Source organism: Lactuca saligna, chromosome 5, assembly GCF_052625555.1.
Source record: "Lactuca saligna cultivar CGN05327 chromosome 5, ASM5262555v1, whole genome shotgun sequence".
Lineage (NCBI taxonomy): Eukaryota > Viridiplantae > Streptophyta > Magnoliopsida > Asterales > Asteraceae > Lactuca > Lactuca saligna.
In genome coordinates this window covers 262,650,269-262,667,698 of record NC_136421.1, presented here as the reverse complement: position 1 = coordinate 262,667,698, position 17,430 = coordinate 262,650,269, and the positions used below count along the sequence as shown (strand labels likewise).

At 35.2% G+C, this 17,430-nt stretch overlaps 1 protein-coding gene across 1 annotated transcript; it reads right to left on the bottom strand.

The window, feature by feature from the left end:
* Positions 1-1,339: 1,339 nt before the first annotated feature.
* Positions 1,340-7,018, bottom strand: LOC145047628 (Leucine-rich repeat protein kinase family protein). The gene is made up of 11 exons (XM_078995939.1): positions 6,262-7,018; positions 5,201-5,465; positions 4,592-4,751; positions 3,830-4,508; positions 3,326-3,749; positions 3,059-3,240; positions 2,830-2,974; positions 2,492-2,725; positions 2,062-2,406; positions 1,879-1,980; positions 1,340-1,788 (listed from the first exon to the last, which is right to left on the bottom strand). Exons 1-11 carry the CDS (start codon positions 6,777-6,779, stop codon positions 1,543-1,545), a joined length of 3,300 nt encoding a protein of 1,099 aa, XP_078852065.1. The 5' UTR covers positions 6,780-7,018; the 3' UTR covers positions 1,340-1,542.
* Between the last annotated feature and the right edge of the window lie 10,412 nt (positions 7,019-17,430).

Below are 17,430 nucleotides of genomic sequence, written 5' to 3'. Positions count from 1 at the left end.
TATTTCTAAACTTCCAAAGGTACCACCAAGTGAAAAAGAACAACCCTTCAAGCATTCTAAGTTTTCCAATCCAATCCACCCAATCAGCAACAAGTTAAAAGAATATAACTGTTGAAAGAATATCCAAAACATACTTGCTATATCCACCCAATCCAATCCATTCCAGCATCACAAATAGGACAACAAATAGAAGGAATATCCAAAACATACTTTGCTATATCCAACTTAATTAACTAATAAAAACATACTTCGCTATATCCGATCCAATTTGACTAAAAAACATACTTTGCTATATCCAATAATATGAGGTATGAAAAGGCAAAATATAGAGCAAGGTTAATTAATACCCCCAAATGATTTCCTATCATCCCGTACATGATTCATTTGGACTCGGTTTTTCTGTTTTTTTTTTTTTTGAGGTAGACTCCCAATCATGACATCTTTGTTGGGCAAAACATCGTATTTAACTTTTCTTTTTTCCAATATAGATAATGTAGTAAAAAAATTTATTAATAATAGCAACATAATTAGGGCTGGCATATCTCGATACGACCCACAACACGACATGAAATAAATGGGTTTGGGTTGAGTTTTTTAACCCGTCAACCCGTTTATTAAACGGATCATATATGAGTTTCTCAAAAAATAAACGGGTTGACTCGCCAACTCGTTTATATATTCTTAATTAAAAAAATATATATTTTATTTTTAAATGTATTTATGTATCAAGTATTAATATTTAATAAGTATTATATTATATATACCATTTATTCATAGATCATTTGACTGTTTTGACATTTTGATTCGTGGTGGATAGTCTAAGATTATAAGTCATAACCTATAAGACTAAGTCTGTAAAATGTTAATATTAATGTTTTTAAATTTCATTTTGATGTTTAAAACTTAAATGTCTAAAATTCAGATATGTTTACATCAACCATCAAAATTTATTCATTTTTAATTGTTAATTTTATTTATGAAATCTGACCCACCAACCTATGAACCCGTATAAATAAATGGATTTATGGGTCATATATGAGTTTATATTCCAAACCCAGCAACACGTGACCTGTATATTTAAATGGGTCGTGTTTGGGTTTGCATATTTTGATCCGCCAACCCGCAACACGCCAACCCGAACACAACACGATTGTCAAGCCTAAACATAATTACAGTTTTTTTTTTTCAATAATAGCAATAAGAAAAGTCTATGTAACCTAAAACTTGTACAATAGAAATTACTTTAATCCATAATAGCAACATACTTAACTGTCTTTTACACGTAATAGCAAGGGACATGGATATGTTCATTTTAGTCGATTCAGACTGAGGGGGGAGATTACACAAACACTAAACAATTTCTTTCAAAGAAAGAAAAACAAAATTCATAAACAACTTCACCTGGGCTCTGCTCTAATACCCGGGGAAGAGAAATAACAATTAACAACAATCAGTGGGTCTGTATATATAACTTTAACCACAACAAATACTGATACAAATACAAACACAACTGAGAGCTTAACTAATAAGATAAGACTCTATCTAGACTACTTCCCGACTAGTCAAATTTGAGAAATCAAGCAGCATTTTGTAAAGTCTTATGGCTGTGGGACGATCATTAGGATCATCCTGAGTACACTGCCGATAAATATCAATTAAAAATCTGAGGGTTTTTTCTTCTTTGTATTCTTCAGTTTGCAGCTCTGTCTCTTTACTATCATCTTCTTCTTCTTCTTCCACCGGACCCAAGGCCTCTAGTTCATCCGTCAATCGCGGCCGTTTCCCCATCTGTTTTAATCAATTTAATTATTATCATATAGCAATGTAGTTTGATTTATTTGTGTTTGCATTTAACCCTTAAATAATTAATTTACATACCAAAAGGAGATCATGAATTTTGGACTCGGGTAGCCCCACGTAAGGCACTTGCAAAGTCAATAATTCCAAAAGTAGGCATCCGAAAGACCATATATCTACTTCCTACACCACACAAGAAATAACTTATTAGGTGTTTGTTGTTTCTTTCTCAAATGCTTTTTAGACATAATTTGGTATACATACCAGTCCGTATAAACGACGATCATGAATTGTTCGATAAACTTCAGGAGCCATCCAACGGGGAGTTCCAACACAGACATCTGGTGGAGGGATCCCCGTATGCCCAATGCAACATGTATGCAACCAAGAACGTAATGGAACTGCTCTATCAAAATCACAAACCTTAACAACAGCTGATGTTTCACTTTCATCCAGCTCCACCAAAATATTCTCACTCTTCAAGTCACGATGTATTATATCCTTCGAATGCACTTCAGATAACGCCCAAGCAACATCTCTAGCAATTTGCATCAACAAATTCACAGGAACATGCTTCTCACCAGATCTTCCAAGCTTTTCTACATACCCCTGTTTGTTATTCAGACGACAATTAATGCACAAAGCAAAAAAAACAACAAGTGGCTTAATAGATAAGATAATGTATGACAAGTACCTTTAAAGATCCGCCTTTTACATGCTCCATAAAAATGGCAGACTGCAATATTCGGTGTTCGGGTATTCCATCTTCTGATTGTGAAGGTAACCACTTGGTACATATCTGATGACCTAAAATTTTTACTATGCAAGGGTGCTTCAAAACACTTAGAAGTCTCACTTCCCCTAAGCAGCTATATTCAAAATTCCTAACTTCATCTGCAGAGCTCCCACTCACTTCCAAAGTGCGCACCTGTTAATATTTGCAACATCATGTAAACAAAAATTAAGAAATGTAATGCTGATACTCATACATACCAATTACAACAAATAAAGAACTATAACAGTTATCAAGACCTTAGCAGCAGCCTCAACTGATCCCAGGTTGCATTCAATAAGGGTTGTTGAACTTGAATCTCCTTCCTTGATGTCTTTGTATGCAGCAGAAAGAGATGGAAAAGAACAGTGTGCATCACCATTGATCCGATTCAGAGGAATATACCTAAATGTAAAATACCAACCAACTTAATATATATAGTATATACAACATAAGTACACATCATGTATGTATAAATAGATATTATACCTGTAGAAATATTCTGGATCTGTCTCTTCTCTTATATCATGAGGACGACATGCATCCACTACCATCCGAATGTCTGAATCGCCCCTCTTAACCACAATTACATTCCAAGCATGAGGTGCAAAATCCAAATACCCTCTCACAAGTTCACATGGTACTTGAGGCTCCATTCGATCACAAAGGTACTGGATTATAAGCAAATAGGAAAAAGAAATAAATTATTTATTTATACACAGAAAGTAAACCCATGTAAATAGATTATTAAACTACCTTCATGAGCAATGACCTATGTCGACAAACACCAAATTGTAGAGTTCCAATAGGGACAACAATGGAATTTCTCCTAGCTTTTATCAACTGGAGAGATTTTTCACATAGGAGAGCAGTGTCATCTACTGAGTTTACATTTTGTTTTGTGGATTTCATAATATTGTTGTTGTTCCCAGTTGGACAAGTGCAGACAAAAGGCTTGTTATAGTTTGATCCAGATACAGACTTGCGTGCCCTATCAACCATTGTACTTCTGTCACTCCCTCCAAAGTGATCAGATACAAACAGAGCAAGCAAGGAAGCAATCTGTAATTTACCAAGATAAATGTCTCCCTCATCTTTCGTGGAACCATACATCTGATTTAAATGATACAGCAATGATTGAGCACAAAGTGTTACAGCATCCAACTCTTCATCCTTTTCCCTGAAAAAACATTTAACTTCAGTTTACATATCATTACCCTTCAATGGACAATAGCTGGTTATCAAGATTACAAAAACTACCTGTCCATGACTATAACTTCACGTGAGCCAAGATGCAAGCTTTTCTCATAGCTACTGAGAGGCAAGAAAGGACGATCTCGCCCTGCATCATAAAACCCATCTGGGAGATAATCCTCAATGCTACAAAACGACATTGTACTATATTTAGAAGACTGGTTTATGTGTGTGTCAGTTGGTCTTCTTGACTTTCTTGGTTTAGGGTTATCAAGATCCCTCTCAGAATGTCTTTTTGACTGTGTATTGGCATTATTACCACAGGAATTATCCACCACCAACTTCTCCTCTGAAAGAGCACCCAATTCAGCATTTTCTTTGCTACAATCATCTTCAACCTCTTTGCCCTCAACCTGTTCTGAACTAAGGTCCTTCTCACTGTCACCATCTGGAGGAAGCAGTTTTTTGTTATCCAGATCAACAGAAGCACTAACTGAGGGGCCTTCTAGAAGGGCTTCAGATGGAACAATAGTATTGCAGGATTCACAATTTTCGGTTGTGTTTTGAGTTGAAGCATGGACAGAAGAATCATCACCTTTCCACTTCCTGCTGCAGTTTAAACGCTCTTGCCTAGCTCTCTGTTGCAAATAGTAACGCCTTTTCCACCCCTTCCTAGCTTTTCTTGCTGGGAAAGATCTATTTGGTGAAGAACCAGTTAAATGACTTGACATGGAAGCAGGAGAATCTGGATCACATTAGCACACATTAGAATCCATCTCTGATAAAAAAAAATGAAATTTTTAAAGAAGTGACAGGAAGAAAGACTACCATTTATGGAATCATCATCAAGGGCTGTGACAGTACTTTCCAATACATCCATCTCTACAGATGAACTGATGAATTCGCCATTGGTCATGTCTTCATCATTGCCCTCTAGATCACAGCTTATCCATGAAGGTAGTTGAGAAAAACTTGGAAGCTTATTGAACTAGAAAAGAAGACATATAACAGCATCAGAATGACATACAGATGATATGCGTTCACTAGGTAAAGAGTAAAGAAGAATAGCATAATAACAAAGTCCCCTCTTGATGTATTATACCCAAGAAAACCAACACATCCAAAAAATATTATAAAGCAGTCATACGGGTGTATACAAATACAAGTATACCACCAAATGAGAGTTGATTTTTTGTGCATATATCAAGGCAGTTCTCCATATTTAGCACTACAATTAAAGAATATATATTACCTCCGTCAAGATCAAGTCATATAAAGCATGTCAATGTACTTCAGGTGCAAAATAACCCTATACATAGAGAAGCATATACCATTGCTCATTGACTATCTTAAACATTCAGGCATTCATTTTTTAAAGTTTCTACTAGTTTCAAGACGAGATTTACTTGGGAAAGGGATTAAGTTGATTGTAAGTACCTGAAGGTTTAGTCTGCGAAGATTATGCATCATGTCAAATTCAAGAGACCCCAAGGATGTCAACCTGTTGTTTGAAAGGTCCAAGTTTTCTAATCTTTGGAGAGAGGATAAGGCTGGAGGTACTTGGACCAATTTATTGTTGGCAACTTTCAATGTTATAAGGGCACTCAAATTAGTGATTTCTGTGGGTAAATTTCTCATTTTATTGTGTGAAAGATCTAGGTACTCCAAGCAAGTAAGACGGCCAATTTCTGGAGGCAAATATCTGCAAAATAATGAGGAGGCCAAATTTCATCAGTACTTTGAGTTAAATATATGGTTATCAGCATATACAGAGACTAGAGAAGAGCTAACCCTGAATTATTTACATCCTTATTCCAAAAGCAACCCTCCTTTATGATTTTTTTTAGTTTTGTTTATTTTATGTTCTTTGAACAAAAAAACATGCATGACTGATCAAGGCAAGGCGACATTCGCAATGATGTTTATATCAAGCCATGGAATAAGGCAATAAGCTAAGTAAACAAGTAAACATCCTTACAATTCATGTTGAAATCTCTGTTCACGATATCCAGAGAAAAAGGTCTTCTTGTCCACCATAGAATATGAGACATGGTTCACAGCCAAAATACTAGAGATAAGTCGCTAGTCAAAACTGTTTTGACCTTATAAAGTTATGTTCACTTTCTAGTCACAGGAGAAAAGATGAGACAAAGAAGATACTGAGAAAAGAATTGGATATACCAAATGTCAAGTGAAGAGCAAAGCAATTAAGGCGTTGTGGACATGTGGCCTAGTTTTCAGTTGTAAGGCAATAGTTGAATGTATCAGGTCTAAAATCCTAGTTCTTTCCTATAGTGGCTAATGTCATTCTGATATAAGCAGACAAATCAATCCTGTATTGATTATGAGTCTAGTTATTTCATAAATCAAAGATATAAGAGGTCAGTACCATGATTAAATTCGTTAAATTTTAATGTGACAATGTTATTCACATGACCATGAACAGAAACAAGATTTGTAACAAGAAATAGAATAACCAAAAAAAGACAAGAATTTACCTGATAGAAAAGTGGCAGACGGATAGCTTGGTTAAGCGTTCAAGTCCCATTATGTCTCCCAGTAATGGAAAAGCTGAAGGCCTGGAAGGCGCCTTACTAAGCTCTAACTCCTTCAAGGCCTTCAACTTTTGTAGAGGTAATCCAGTCAACCCCGGCAAAGAAATCTTCACTTGCAATCTTTCGAGGTTAACCAAGTTGCCAAATTCTGAAGGAAACAAATTGACTTCATTCCCAAAGAATTTAAGGGTTTTTAACCTAACCAAACCCCCTACCGATCGAGGAATCAAATTGAACGTATTCTTGTACACATATAGACCCTCTATTGAAGAATTATCACCGTCACTAATCCTACTCTCATCCAAAACCTGGAGATCCAAAGTCTTTCCAGAAGCATCTATTGCGGATTCTACATTCGAGTTCTCATCCAACTCTTCTTCGATGTTTTCGGTTGGGGTGGTGGTGCAATCATGGTCATCAGTTGGAACAACTGCTGTTTCGTCTGAATTCAATATCTGCATCGTGAGATTTTAATAGGGTTTGGAGTACGAATTGGAAAACACATGGATTAAAGAATTATCAATTAGGATAATGCATTGTGTCAATCAATATCGACATATAAATTGGCTAACTTTGGGTGATGAACAGAGGAAGAAAGAAGGTTTTAGGGCTTCGGCTTGAAGAGCAAGAACCCTAATGTCTAGAGAAGATGAGGGTATATGTACTGTAGAATGGGTATTCTGGTAATTTCACAACTGATGTCGTAACTAATTCGTATAAACCCTAAAAGGAAACTTCCGTCCAACTCAAATGCAACGACACGGAAATACGCATATGTTTTAAATCAATTAGATTTCATTATAGATTTTGTGATTATATAAAGACAAAATTGCAAAAATTATCTAATGGTTTGGTGAAAATTGTTAGCTTTAGTCGAAAAAATTTTAGATTAGCACCACAACTCCAAACTTCTTATTTTGTTTTAGTTTTGTTTTAAAGAATTTTGAAAAGTTTTACAAGATGATAGATTTGTGCTTTATTATTCAGAAATTTTGAATTATATTATTTTTAATATTTTATTTATTATTCAAATAATATTCGCTATGTAATACAAATATTCATTTTCAAAAACACAACGTTAGAATCTAACGGTAGTTGATGACGTATTTTGTTTTATTTGTATTAGAAAATGAATATTTGTATCTGAATTGGAAAAAAATGGATATATGAATGTTGGATATTCAAAAAATCAAACATCCAAAACTTGAAATGATTTTAGATTGGATTTTCGCGTACATATATTTTTTTACACTCCTAGTATTAGGGTAGGTTTATATTTTGTTTTTTTTGTTTTATTTTAATTAGATAAATAGTAAAGTAAATAAAAAGAAAAAAAACAAAATAATCATTTCACACACTTCTATAATTTACCAAACATGCAATAAAACAAAATTTTGGACCTGTGGAAGGCTAAAACTTTTTGGATCAAAATTATAATTTATGCATATCATAAAGACTATTTTTACAATTTCGTAAAATATTAATTATATATAGTATCCATCCAATACAAATTTAAAATGTTGAAACTTGTGATTTTTGTAGTACTTTTTGAATTTATTATGAAATTAGTTATTATAAATAAGTTTAAGCAAAATAATATATAATTACATATGTCATGGATTTAAGTTTCGTTAAAAACATAGGTGATAATTTAAGAATGGATCAGTCTGTCATTTCAAAAAAAATACATATGTATAATTCAAAGTGATATTCATAAAATTAAATCCGTGATTATTAAGAATTTATGTGTGACAACTTATAAAATACATCATCAACCGCCGTTAGAACCTAATGTTGTCAATAACACATAATTGAACCACTATGTAACCATTCGGTGTAGGAATAAATATATTCGGTTTTCGTCCTTAATCACATCAACATTTAGTCTAAAAAATTTAATGCATGAAAAAGTATGTCATTGTATGAGCATGTTAGCATTTTAAAAGCGTACTCATTACTTCAGACCCAAAACTATAAACTTTATCAAAATCCAACTTAATATGAAAGAGATATGGTTTTTATAAGAAATAAAAATCTATCGTATATTAAAAGTTACAATGTCAAAAACTACGAAGAGATGTGTTGAATTTTAGCAGAAGTCGCCAAGAGGAGAAACGTAGTACTACTTAAATTAATAATTTAGAGACAAAGAATGCCTAAATCAGAATCCTCATAAGAGAGTTATAATTTTTTATAAAATCATAACAGTTATCAAATATAAGCTAAAATCAAAAGTTAGAATTAGCGAAAAAGACCAAAAGGAAAGTTGTAGTATATATCGAGACCAACACGAATATATTAGGGACGTTGAAAACGGAATCTACATGAGAGAAATACGAATTTTCAAAGATTGAAAATCGCCTACACGCACACCCGCACGCAACGCGCGGCGTGCATTCTGACACCTAGATTCGTCAAGATACGGATGACGTGGCACCATAGGAGGGGGACACGTGTCTGCCCCAGGGTGGTTCTCGGGTAACTTGCGCAGCGCGCACTGCACGACGTGCACCCCATAATGCCCTATAAATAGCAGGTTCCGACATTCCAATCCCTCTCGATTCCGTGTCACCGATTTCTAAGCGCATCCCAAGTTTCAGACTCACGAATTCTACCTTACATCAACGGTTTCACGCATCAAGAGTGAGTTCACGGTCTCGCTTTACTGTTTTCAAACCATTATTTTTAGGGGGGTACATGTTATAAACTATCGTTTTTGTAAATATTGCTAATTGTATACCCTTAGTAATATGATTATGCTTGGAGCATTAGGATGATATTATTCCGGTAGATACTATACCCAAAATTTAAGAATAATATTATGTCTAGTTGTTATATTTGATGTGTTATAGAGGTTACAAAAACAATGCTCTAAGCGGAAGAACATTTAACAATTAAATGATTAAAGGACATGCAACCTAAAAAAGATCTGTCTTTCACATAAAGACAACATACAATGAACTATCAATCTACAAAAAATTTCCTATTCAAACTTGAATTCATCAGCAAGAATACATACCTTATTGATTGTTGAAGTAAACAACTAAGAATTCATTTTCTTGATCTTTTGAAAGCAATCACCACAAGTGTTGTGCCTCTAGTGGTTCACACCTAACACAGGCAAGAAAGATATTGAGGTGAGATGAGGTACGAGATCAGAATTCCGGCTAACCCTTGGGGAAGTATAAGTACCGAAAATGCTAGGGGTTAGCCTATTTATATAGTACAACATGGAAATCCTAGATAAGCCCAAACTCAACATAATTATATTATCTTGAATTGGGTAATTATCCACCAATGATAATTATAAAACCCTAAAACCCACCTCAAAACGTCCAAGACTCAAAGGAGGTTCTAGAATGTCTCTTGTTCAACTATTGAACAATTACACTTTAGTCCCTATACTTTTAATTAATTTTTAATCACAAATTTAATTTCAATTAATTTATGATTAAATATTAATATTTCTAATTAATATACTATATTCATAAAATATTAACAAGTTATTTATTTTAATTTATTAATTAAATAATAAATCAACCTCTCTCTCTCTCTCCCTCTTTCTAAAATATCTTGTCTAATTATTAGGTTTGAGGTAACCTAAAAGGACTATGCTACTATCAATTCAAGTTTATATTAATTATAATTATAGGCTTAGACACCTAATCCAACAGTTTCCCACTTGGATAAATTTGTAACTATAATTGCCATTATAACTTCTAAACTGATCAACAAGTTGTAGCTTCCAAAAGTTATTGTCAAACTGTAACCCAATCAGTTATGCATCAAAAGATAAGTAATCACATAATCCTTTATTATGTAGTATATCATCCATACATGAAACATGGAATAGAATCAATCTCACTATCTATTACTTTGTTTCCCGATTTGTGATTTGTAATGACATAGAACTTCTTATCGAACACATCAATTTAGTCCTAGCCAGGCCCGACACTATAACTCAACACCAAATCACTGAGGGGCCTAAAGATATCACTTTTTCATGTTAAGGTAAAAGGAACGAATAAACTTTGACTTATATGCTTGCGCCATTTACTCATCAAATCATGCACAACAATATGTTTTATAACATCAACTTACTGATGCGTTTTTGTATCATCAACGCACAATTGATTTGTAAACCACAACTCATATATATTCGTTTCAAGATTATAAGATGTTTGATGGGTTTTGAGCACAACATTCCTATGGTGTACATGCAACCCTATTGCTCTGGATCAAATTTTTCTCAAGTTATACATGCAAATTAATTTTCCAAAGCAAGAACCCTAATCTAGCATACAATTTTTGGATTTAACAATTAAACTAGGGTTAGAAGAATACCTTTTTTGTTAGCTAGTAGTAACAAGCAATCCTTTCCTTGATCTTGACCTTTAAGAGCTTAGTGCCTCAAATGTTGCACCTGTAATGGAGTCACAAACACCACTTAGCAATGGATAAAAAAGAGAGAGAAGTAGAGGCTACAAGATTTCGGCCAGGGTTTCTTTAGGGAATCAAGTGGCCGATTTCAGGAACCTTGGGGTTCCTTTTATAGTTGAGGCTACTAGGGTTTTCAATAGGAAACCCTAATTCTCTTGCTTAGGCCCTAAGCAATCCAAAGACCCCCACATAACAGGCATTGGACGAAAAATCTATGGGCTTCCCATAGATTTTCGTCCACCCCTTATCAATAGGGTCAATTAGCCCAAACTACAACTATTACTGATTTACATTATTAGTCCCCGTTCTTTTAATCAGTCTCTTTTTGATCACTAAATTAATCCCAAATTAATTTCTGATCAATACTAATTAAATAATATGATTTCTCAATTAATATATTATTCTTATAATATATTAATAAATCATTTATCAACCTCTTTCTCATAACTCATCATGTCAAGTTGTTATGGTGAAGGCAACCCAAAAAGGATCATGCTACTATCGAGTCAAGTACATACCACTTATAGTTATGGGCTTAAACATCTAATCCAATAGTATCCTACTTGGATAATTCTAATAACTATAACTGCAAATATGACTTCAAAATCCGATTAGCAATCGTAGCTCTCAAAAGCCGATGTCGAACTCTGACCTAGTCAACGACGCATCCTTTAGATAAGGGATCATGTAATCCTCCGTTCTGCAAGATATCATATGGATAAAGACATGGAACATGATAATTCTCAATGTCCAATAATTTGTTTCCCGACTATTGATTTGTTTGACATAGAATTTAACTGAACACATCAATTCAGTCCTAACCGGGCCCGACACATAAGTCAACACAAAATCATCGAGGGGTCTAAGATATCGCTTTTACCCTCTTAGGATAAAAGGAAACAGATAAACTTTGACTTATATGCTTGTACTATTTACTCATCAAATCGTACACAACAAAATATTTTATAACATCAAGTTACAGATACGTTTACGCATTATCAATGCATAACCAAATCATAAACAAAAACTCATATATCTCGGTTTAAAGATTATACGATATTATCGTCTCACAATCACTCGTGATAAATTCCATGAAGTGATTCATATGAGTGTGGGTTTAATCCAATAATCAAATCTTATTTCAAGAGTACTCATGAACGTTGTAACAAACCTTTTCTATGTCTAAACCCTTAGACAATCTACAAACCAATTCATGACAGTCTAACCTCATAACTTACTCCCAAAGTATGATCGACTGTGGATAATTTAAACAATCTAGTTATTCTGGAAGTAAAACATGCAAAAGTGAAACAATAGTAAACAATCGACACAAGATAGTAAACTTTACTCATAAATAAATCTCCATTACTTAATCATCAAATGTCAATTACATTTATCAATTAAAAGTTTCTAAACATCTATCTAATTACTAAAACTAATATCGTCCTTCAGACCAATTTTCCTCGCACGTTGTAAGTGGTTAACCCTGCTCGGACCCTTTGTGAGGAGACCTACTGAGTTCTCCTCTGATGATGCTCTCTTGACTACGAGGAGTCCTTCCTCTACCCGATGTTTGATGAAGTGATATTTTCTGCCGATATGTCTTGATCTACAATGATACCTTGATTCCTCAGTTAAGGCAACCGCCCCCTTGTTATCACAGAAAATCTCCATAAGCTCCTTTATGGTTGGTACAACTCCAAGGTCTCCAATGAAGTTATTCAACCATATCGCCTCCTTCGACGCTTTGCTCGCTGCTATGTACTCTGATTCACACGTTGAATCAGCCACAGTCTCCTGCTTGGAACTCTTCCAAGTAACTAATCCTCTATTTAGGGTAAATACCCAACCCGAATAAGAGCGGGAATTATCTCTGTCAATCTAAAAATTGGTGTCACTATACCCTATCACTCTCAATTCATCACTCCCACCAAGTATAAGGACCCAAACCTTAGTCCTTCATAGGTGCTTAAGAATATTCTTCACTATTATCGAGTGAGCTCTACCAGATTCCCTTGATATCGGCTAACCATGCTTAACGCAAAGAACACATCAGGGCGAGTACATGTCATAACGTACATAATCGAGTCTTACTCATCTTGGTATTACTTTGTATTGGCAGTTCCATTTTCTTGGAATTCTCCATGCTAAAACGTTTCAACACCATGTCCAAGTAAGTACTCTGACTAAGTCCTATTAGTCTTCTACCCGTATTTCTCAAGATCCTTATCCCCAGAATATAAGTAGCTTCTCCTAGATCATTCATAGCGAAATACTTCCCAAGGCAGGACTTAACCTCCTGCAAGGTCGGGATGTCATTTCCTATGAGCAATATGTCATCAACATATAAAACTAGAAAGCTAACTATACTCCCACTAGCCTTGACATACACACAGGGCTCATCCTCGCTTCTCGAAAATCCAAACTCTTTGACTTTCTCATCGAAACAAAGATTCCATTAGCAAGACGATCGCTTTAATCCATAAATGGATTTCTCAAGTTTGCATACTCTATTAGGGTTCACGTCTACAAAACCCTCTGGCTGACACATGTAAACATCTTCATCCAACTTCCCATTAAGGAAAGTAGTTTTGACATCCATATGCCATATTTCATAATCATGAAACGCAACTATGGCTAGCATAACCCTTATAGACTTGATATTGGCCACTGGTGAGAAAATCTCATCATAGTCAACCCTCAGGGTTTAAGTAAAGCCATTCGCAACCAGTCGTACCTTGAACGTATGCACATTACCATCCATGTTGGTCTTCTTCTTGAAGATCCACATCCACCCGACTATCTTGCGACCTGGTACATTGTCAGCCAAGTTCCAAACTTGATTGTCATACATGGACTGGATCTCATTGTGTGTTTCCTCCTTCCACTTTGCCGACTCCAGGCCCATCATGGCTTCCTTGTAGTTTTTAGGTTAATCCAAAATGAGATAGGTTCGATTGCGCCTCTCAGCTACACCATTGAGTTGCGGTGTCCTAGGCAACGTCAATTGCGAAACAATTCCACATTCCTTAAGGTAGTCATGGAACTCGATACTAAGATACTCACCATCCCTATCGGATATGATCATCTTTATCCTCCTGCTCAACTAATTCTCCACTTCTTGCTTAAACTCTTTGAACTTTTCAAAGGTTTCCGACTTGTGCTTGATTAAGTATATATACCCATATCTGCTATAATCATTGGTAAAAGTCACATAGAAGTGATTAGCATCCCTTTTGGTTGATCTGAAGGGCCCATACACATCTGTGCGTATGAGATCCAACAATCCCTCACCTCTTTCACAAATACTAGTGAAAGGTGATTTAGTCATCTTTCCATGTAAACAAGATTCACACGTGTCATCTGGCTTTAGGTCAAATGACTCCAAGACTCCATACTTTTGGAGTTGGGCTATGCGCTTCTTGTTGACATGTCCAAGACGACAATGCCACGAGCATGCCTTGTCTAAACCATTAAACAAATCAATATGCAACACATTATTTCCTAAGTTATCTATAACCATCACAGCTTCATATACACCATTACAAGGCAATGCTTCAAAATAAAAAGTACCATTATAAAAAGCATTAATAGAACCAACTTCATTATTAAATCTAAATCTAAAACCCTATCTGTACAAACCATGAAAAGAAATAACATTCCTCGTCATCGCTGTCGAGTAACAACAATCATTCAACTCTAATCCTAACCCACTACTAAGCACTAAAGTGTAAATCCCAATCTTGGTGACATTCGATGATTTCCTATTCCCCATTATCAGGTTCATCTTCCCATGCTCCACACCCCTAATTCTTTTTAGCCCTTGCAAATCAAAACAAATGTGAAAACCAGATCTTGTATCAAGGACACAAGAACTTGCATTTGATGAGTTATTAGATTGAATAGTATAAATACCTGCAAAGGTGGGCTTTATCTTCCCATCCTTAATGTCCTGTAAGTATTTTGGGCAGCTTCGTTTCCATTGCCCATTATCGTAACAATAGAAGCACGTTGCTTCTTTAGGATCGGATGAGGGAGTGGCAGAACCGACTTTACCTTTGGATCCATTTGAAGTAGATCCATCATGGGACTTTCCCTTGTGGTTCTTGGAGGGAGATTTCCTCTTCTTCCCTTTTCCATGTCCTATAGCAAGGACCGAGGCAACAACATCAGGGGTAGACTTGATAGCTTTTCCTTTTAGTCCACTTTCAACAGTTCTTAACAAACCTTGAAGTTTTCTTAAAGTGATTTCCTCCTTTTTCATATGATAAGTCATCTTAAACTGATCATAACGAGGGAGGCAAATAGTGGAGGATTATATCAATCGCCAACTCTTCATCAAAGTTGACATTGAACTTCAGCAAACGATCCACATACATTTGCATTCTTTGCAAGTGGGTCATGATGGACTCTCAATCTTTTATCTTGGTTGTTATTAACGAGGCAACAATCCCGTACCTTTCTTGACGCGCACTTTAATGGTACTTTTCCATCAACTCTTGGCACATCTTGTAAGGCCAGTAGTCCTCGTAGAACCGTTGTAGCTCAGGTTTCATAGTGGCTACCATTATACACGACACGTTTGTCGCATCATTTTTGTGAGCCCTATACTCAACTATTTGTTCAGGAGTATATTTAGTTTCATCGATCTCATTAAGTTGCTTGTCGAGAACGTATTCCTTCTCTTCGTATTGCAAGGCCATTCAAATGTTGCGAATCCAATCATTGCAGTTGGACCCACCGAAGGTGAGCCTCACATAAATGTTCATGAGAGAGAAGGAGCTCAAGGAGTTGGAGTTCGAACCAGAAGCGATGTTTAAGCTAGACATCTGAAAAAGAAAAAGAACAAAGTTTAGATTAGATAAAGAATCATTAATACAACACCCAAATGAAACATTAAGGTTAGGACCCAACACAATAATTCACAATTCGGAAGAGGGATGTCGTAATCCAATTGCAAATTATTTGAAGGTAGGTAAATGACGATTTACCAATTCCACCATGAAAAACGAAATGAAGAATTAGGTTTTAAATGAAATGAAATTCCTAGATTCTTTTGAGATTCATTGAGCTTTTCAATGGCATGTTTAATCTCAATTATGCCCTTCAACTTTGTGATTGGAGTACCGAGGATCACAAACAAGGTGTGAATAACCATGCAAATTAGCTTGGCACTCTCGAGTCATTTACCATCTAACCAATGTGCCGGTTAACCACACACACTCCATTGATCTATGATAATTCTCGAGCTGCCCTTTTCCACCCTTATTAGTCCAAGTTAGTGTGTCAGTTAACCACACACGCTCCACTAATGACTTGGCAAGGTGCAAAGTGAAATTTCATGAAATAGCATCATTTTCACATTTTCCTAAAGTAACTAAGATCGAGAATTTATAAAAACGTTTAGTTACATTATAATATTCATTTTACTTATTAATGAGTAATTAATGTCCTATCCTACCCGTTCGGCTAATGACCTCCACCAATCAAGGAAGCGGTGGGTGAGAGTGGACACCCATTCAACCATCATTTTATATGCAGTTTCCTTATACCCTTATAGATTGGCTTCGTGAATGAGGCCTACTAACGACAAGTCTAACTCATCTTATACATATATATACATATTAATCTTTTAATATTATAATAGTATAAGGTTTGAATTTTAAACTTTAAAAACAATAGGGTTTTGAAATTTAATATTTCAAAATTATAAACTTTTTAATCAAAGTTTAAATTCCAAATCTTGAGGGAAAATTTTGAAACCTTTCAAAACTTATGGATCAAATTTTAAATAATTAAACTAATCATATAATTTTGAATATTATCTTAAACTTTGACCATTATCCTTTAATTAGATAAGGATATTCATTACCATATCATAAAATTCGACTTTAAACAGTTAAAATAGTTTATGGTAATTATCCTTATCTAATTTAGGCCTGTAATCACAAAAATCTGCCAACAAACGTATCAACTCATTGAGTCAGGGCTTGGACTCGTCGAGTTAGTACAACTCGTCAAGTCCATCTTAGGACTTGTCGAGTTCTGCAGTGAGAGAGCTAAAATCGATTTTGTTCCAGCTTTGGCAAAACACAACAACATCAAATATAACAGAGAAACACCCTAAGATCTGATACTACTAATGAGTTTTGAGCATTACAACATTCCTATGGAGCACATGTAACCCTACTGCTTTGGATCTAGGTTTTTCTCAAGTTATACATGCAAATTAATTTTCCAATGCAAGAACCCTAATCTTACGTACAATTTTCGGATTTAACAATTAAACTAGGAGTAGAAGAATATATTTCTTGTTAGCTAGTAGTAACAAGCAATCCTTTCCTTGATCTTGACCTTCAAGAGCCTAGTGCCTCAATTGATGCACCTCTAATGGAGTCACAAACACCACTTAGCAATTGATGAACAAGAAAGAGGGGTGGAGGCTACAAGATTTCAGCCATGGTTTCTTCTAAGGAATCAAGTGGTTGATTTCAGGAACCTTGGGATTCCTTTTAAATAATACGATTTCTCAATAAATCATTTATCAATCTCTTTCTCATAACTCATCCTGTCAAGTTGCTATGGTGTAAGCAACCCAAAAGCACCATGCTAATATCAGGTTAAGTACATAACAGTTATAGTTATGAGCTTAGACATCTAATCCAACAATGT

Excerpts from the sequence above, each read along its gene's own strand:
- LOC145047628 (XM_078995939.1), bottom strand. The coding sequence starts at position 6,779 with ATGCAGATATTGAATTCAGACGAAACAGCAGTTGTTCCAACTGATGAC. Across the intron at positions 5,466-6,261 it reads GTCTGCCACTTTTCTATCAG|ATATTTGCCTCCAGAAATTG; the intron begins GTAAATTCTTGT and ends ATTATTTTGCAG. Across the intron at positions 2,726-2,829 it reads CAGTTGAGGCTGCTGCTAAG|GTGCGCACTTTGGAAGTGAG; the intron begins GTCTTGATAACT and ends AAATATTAACAG.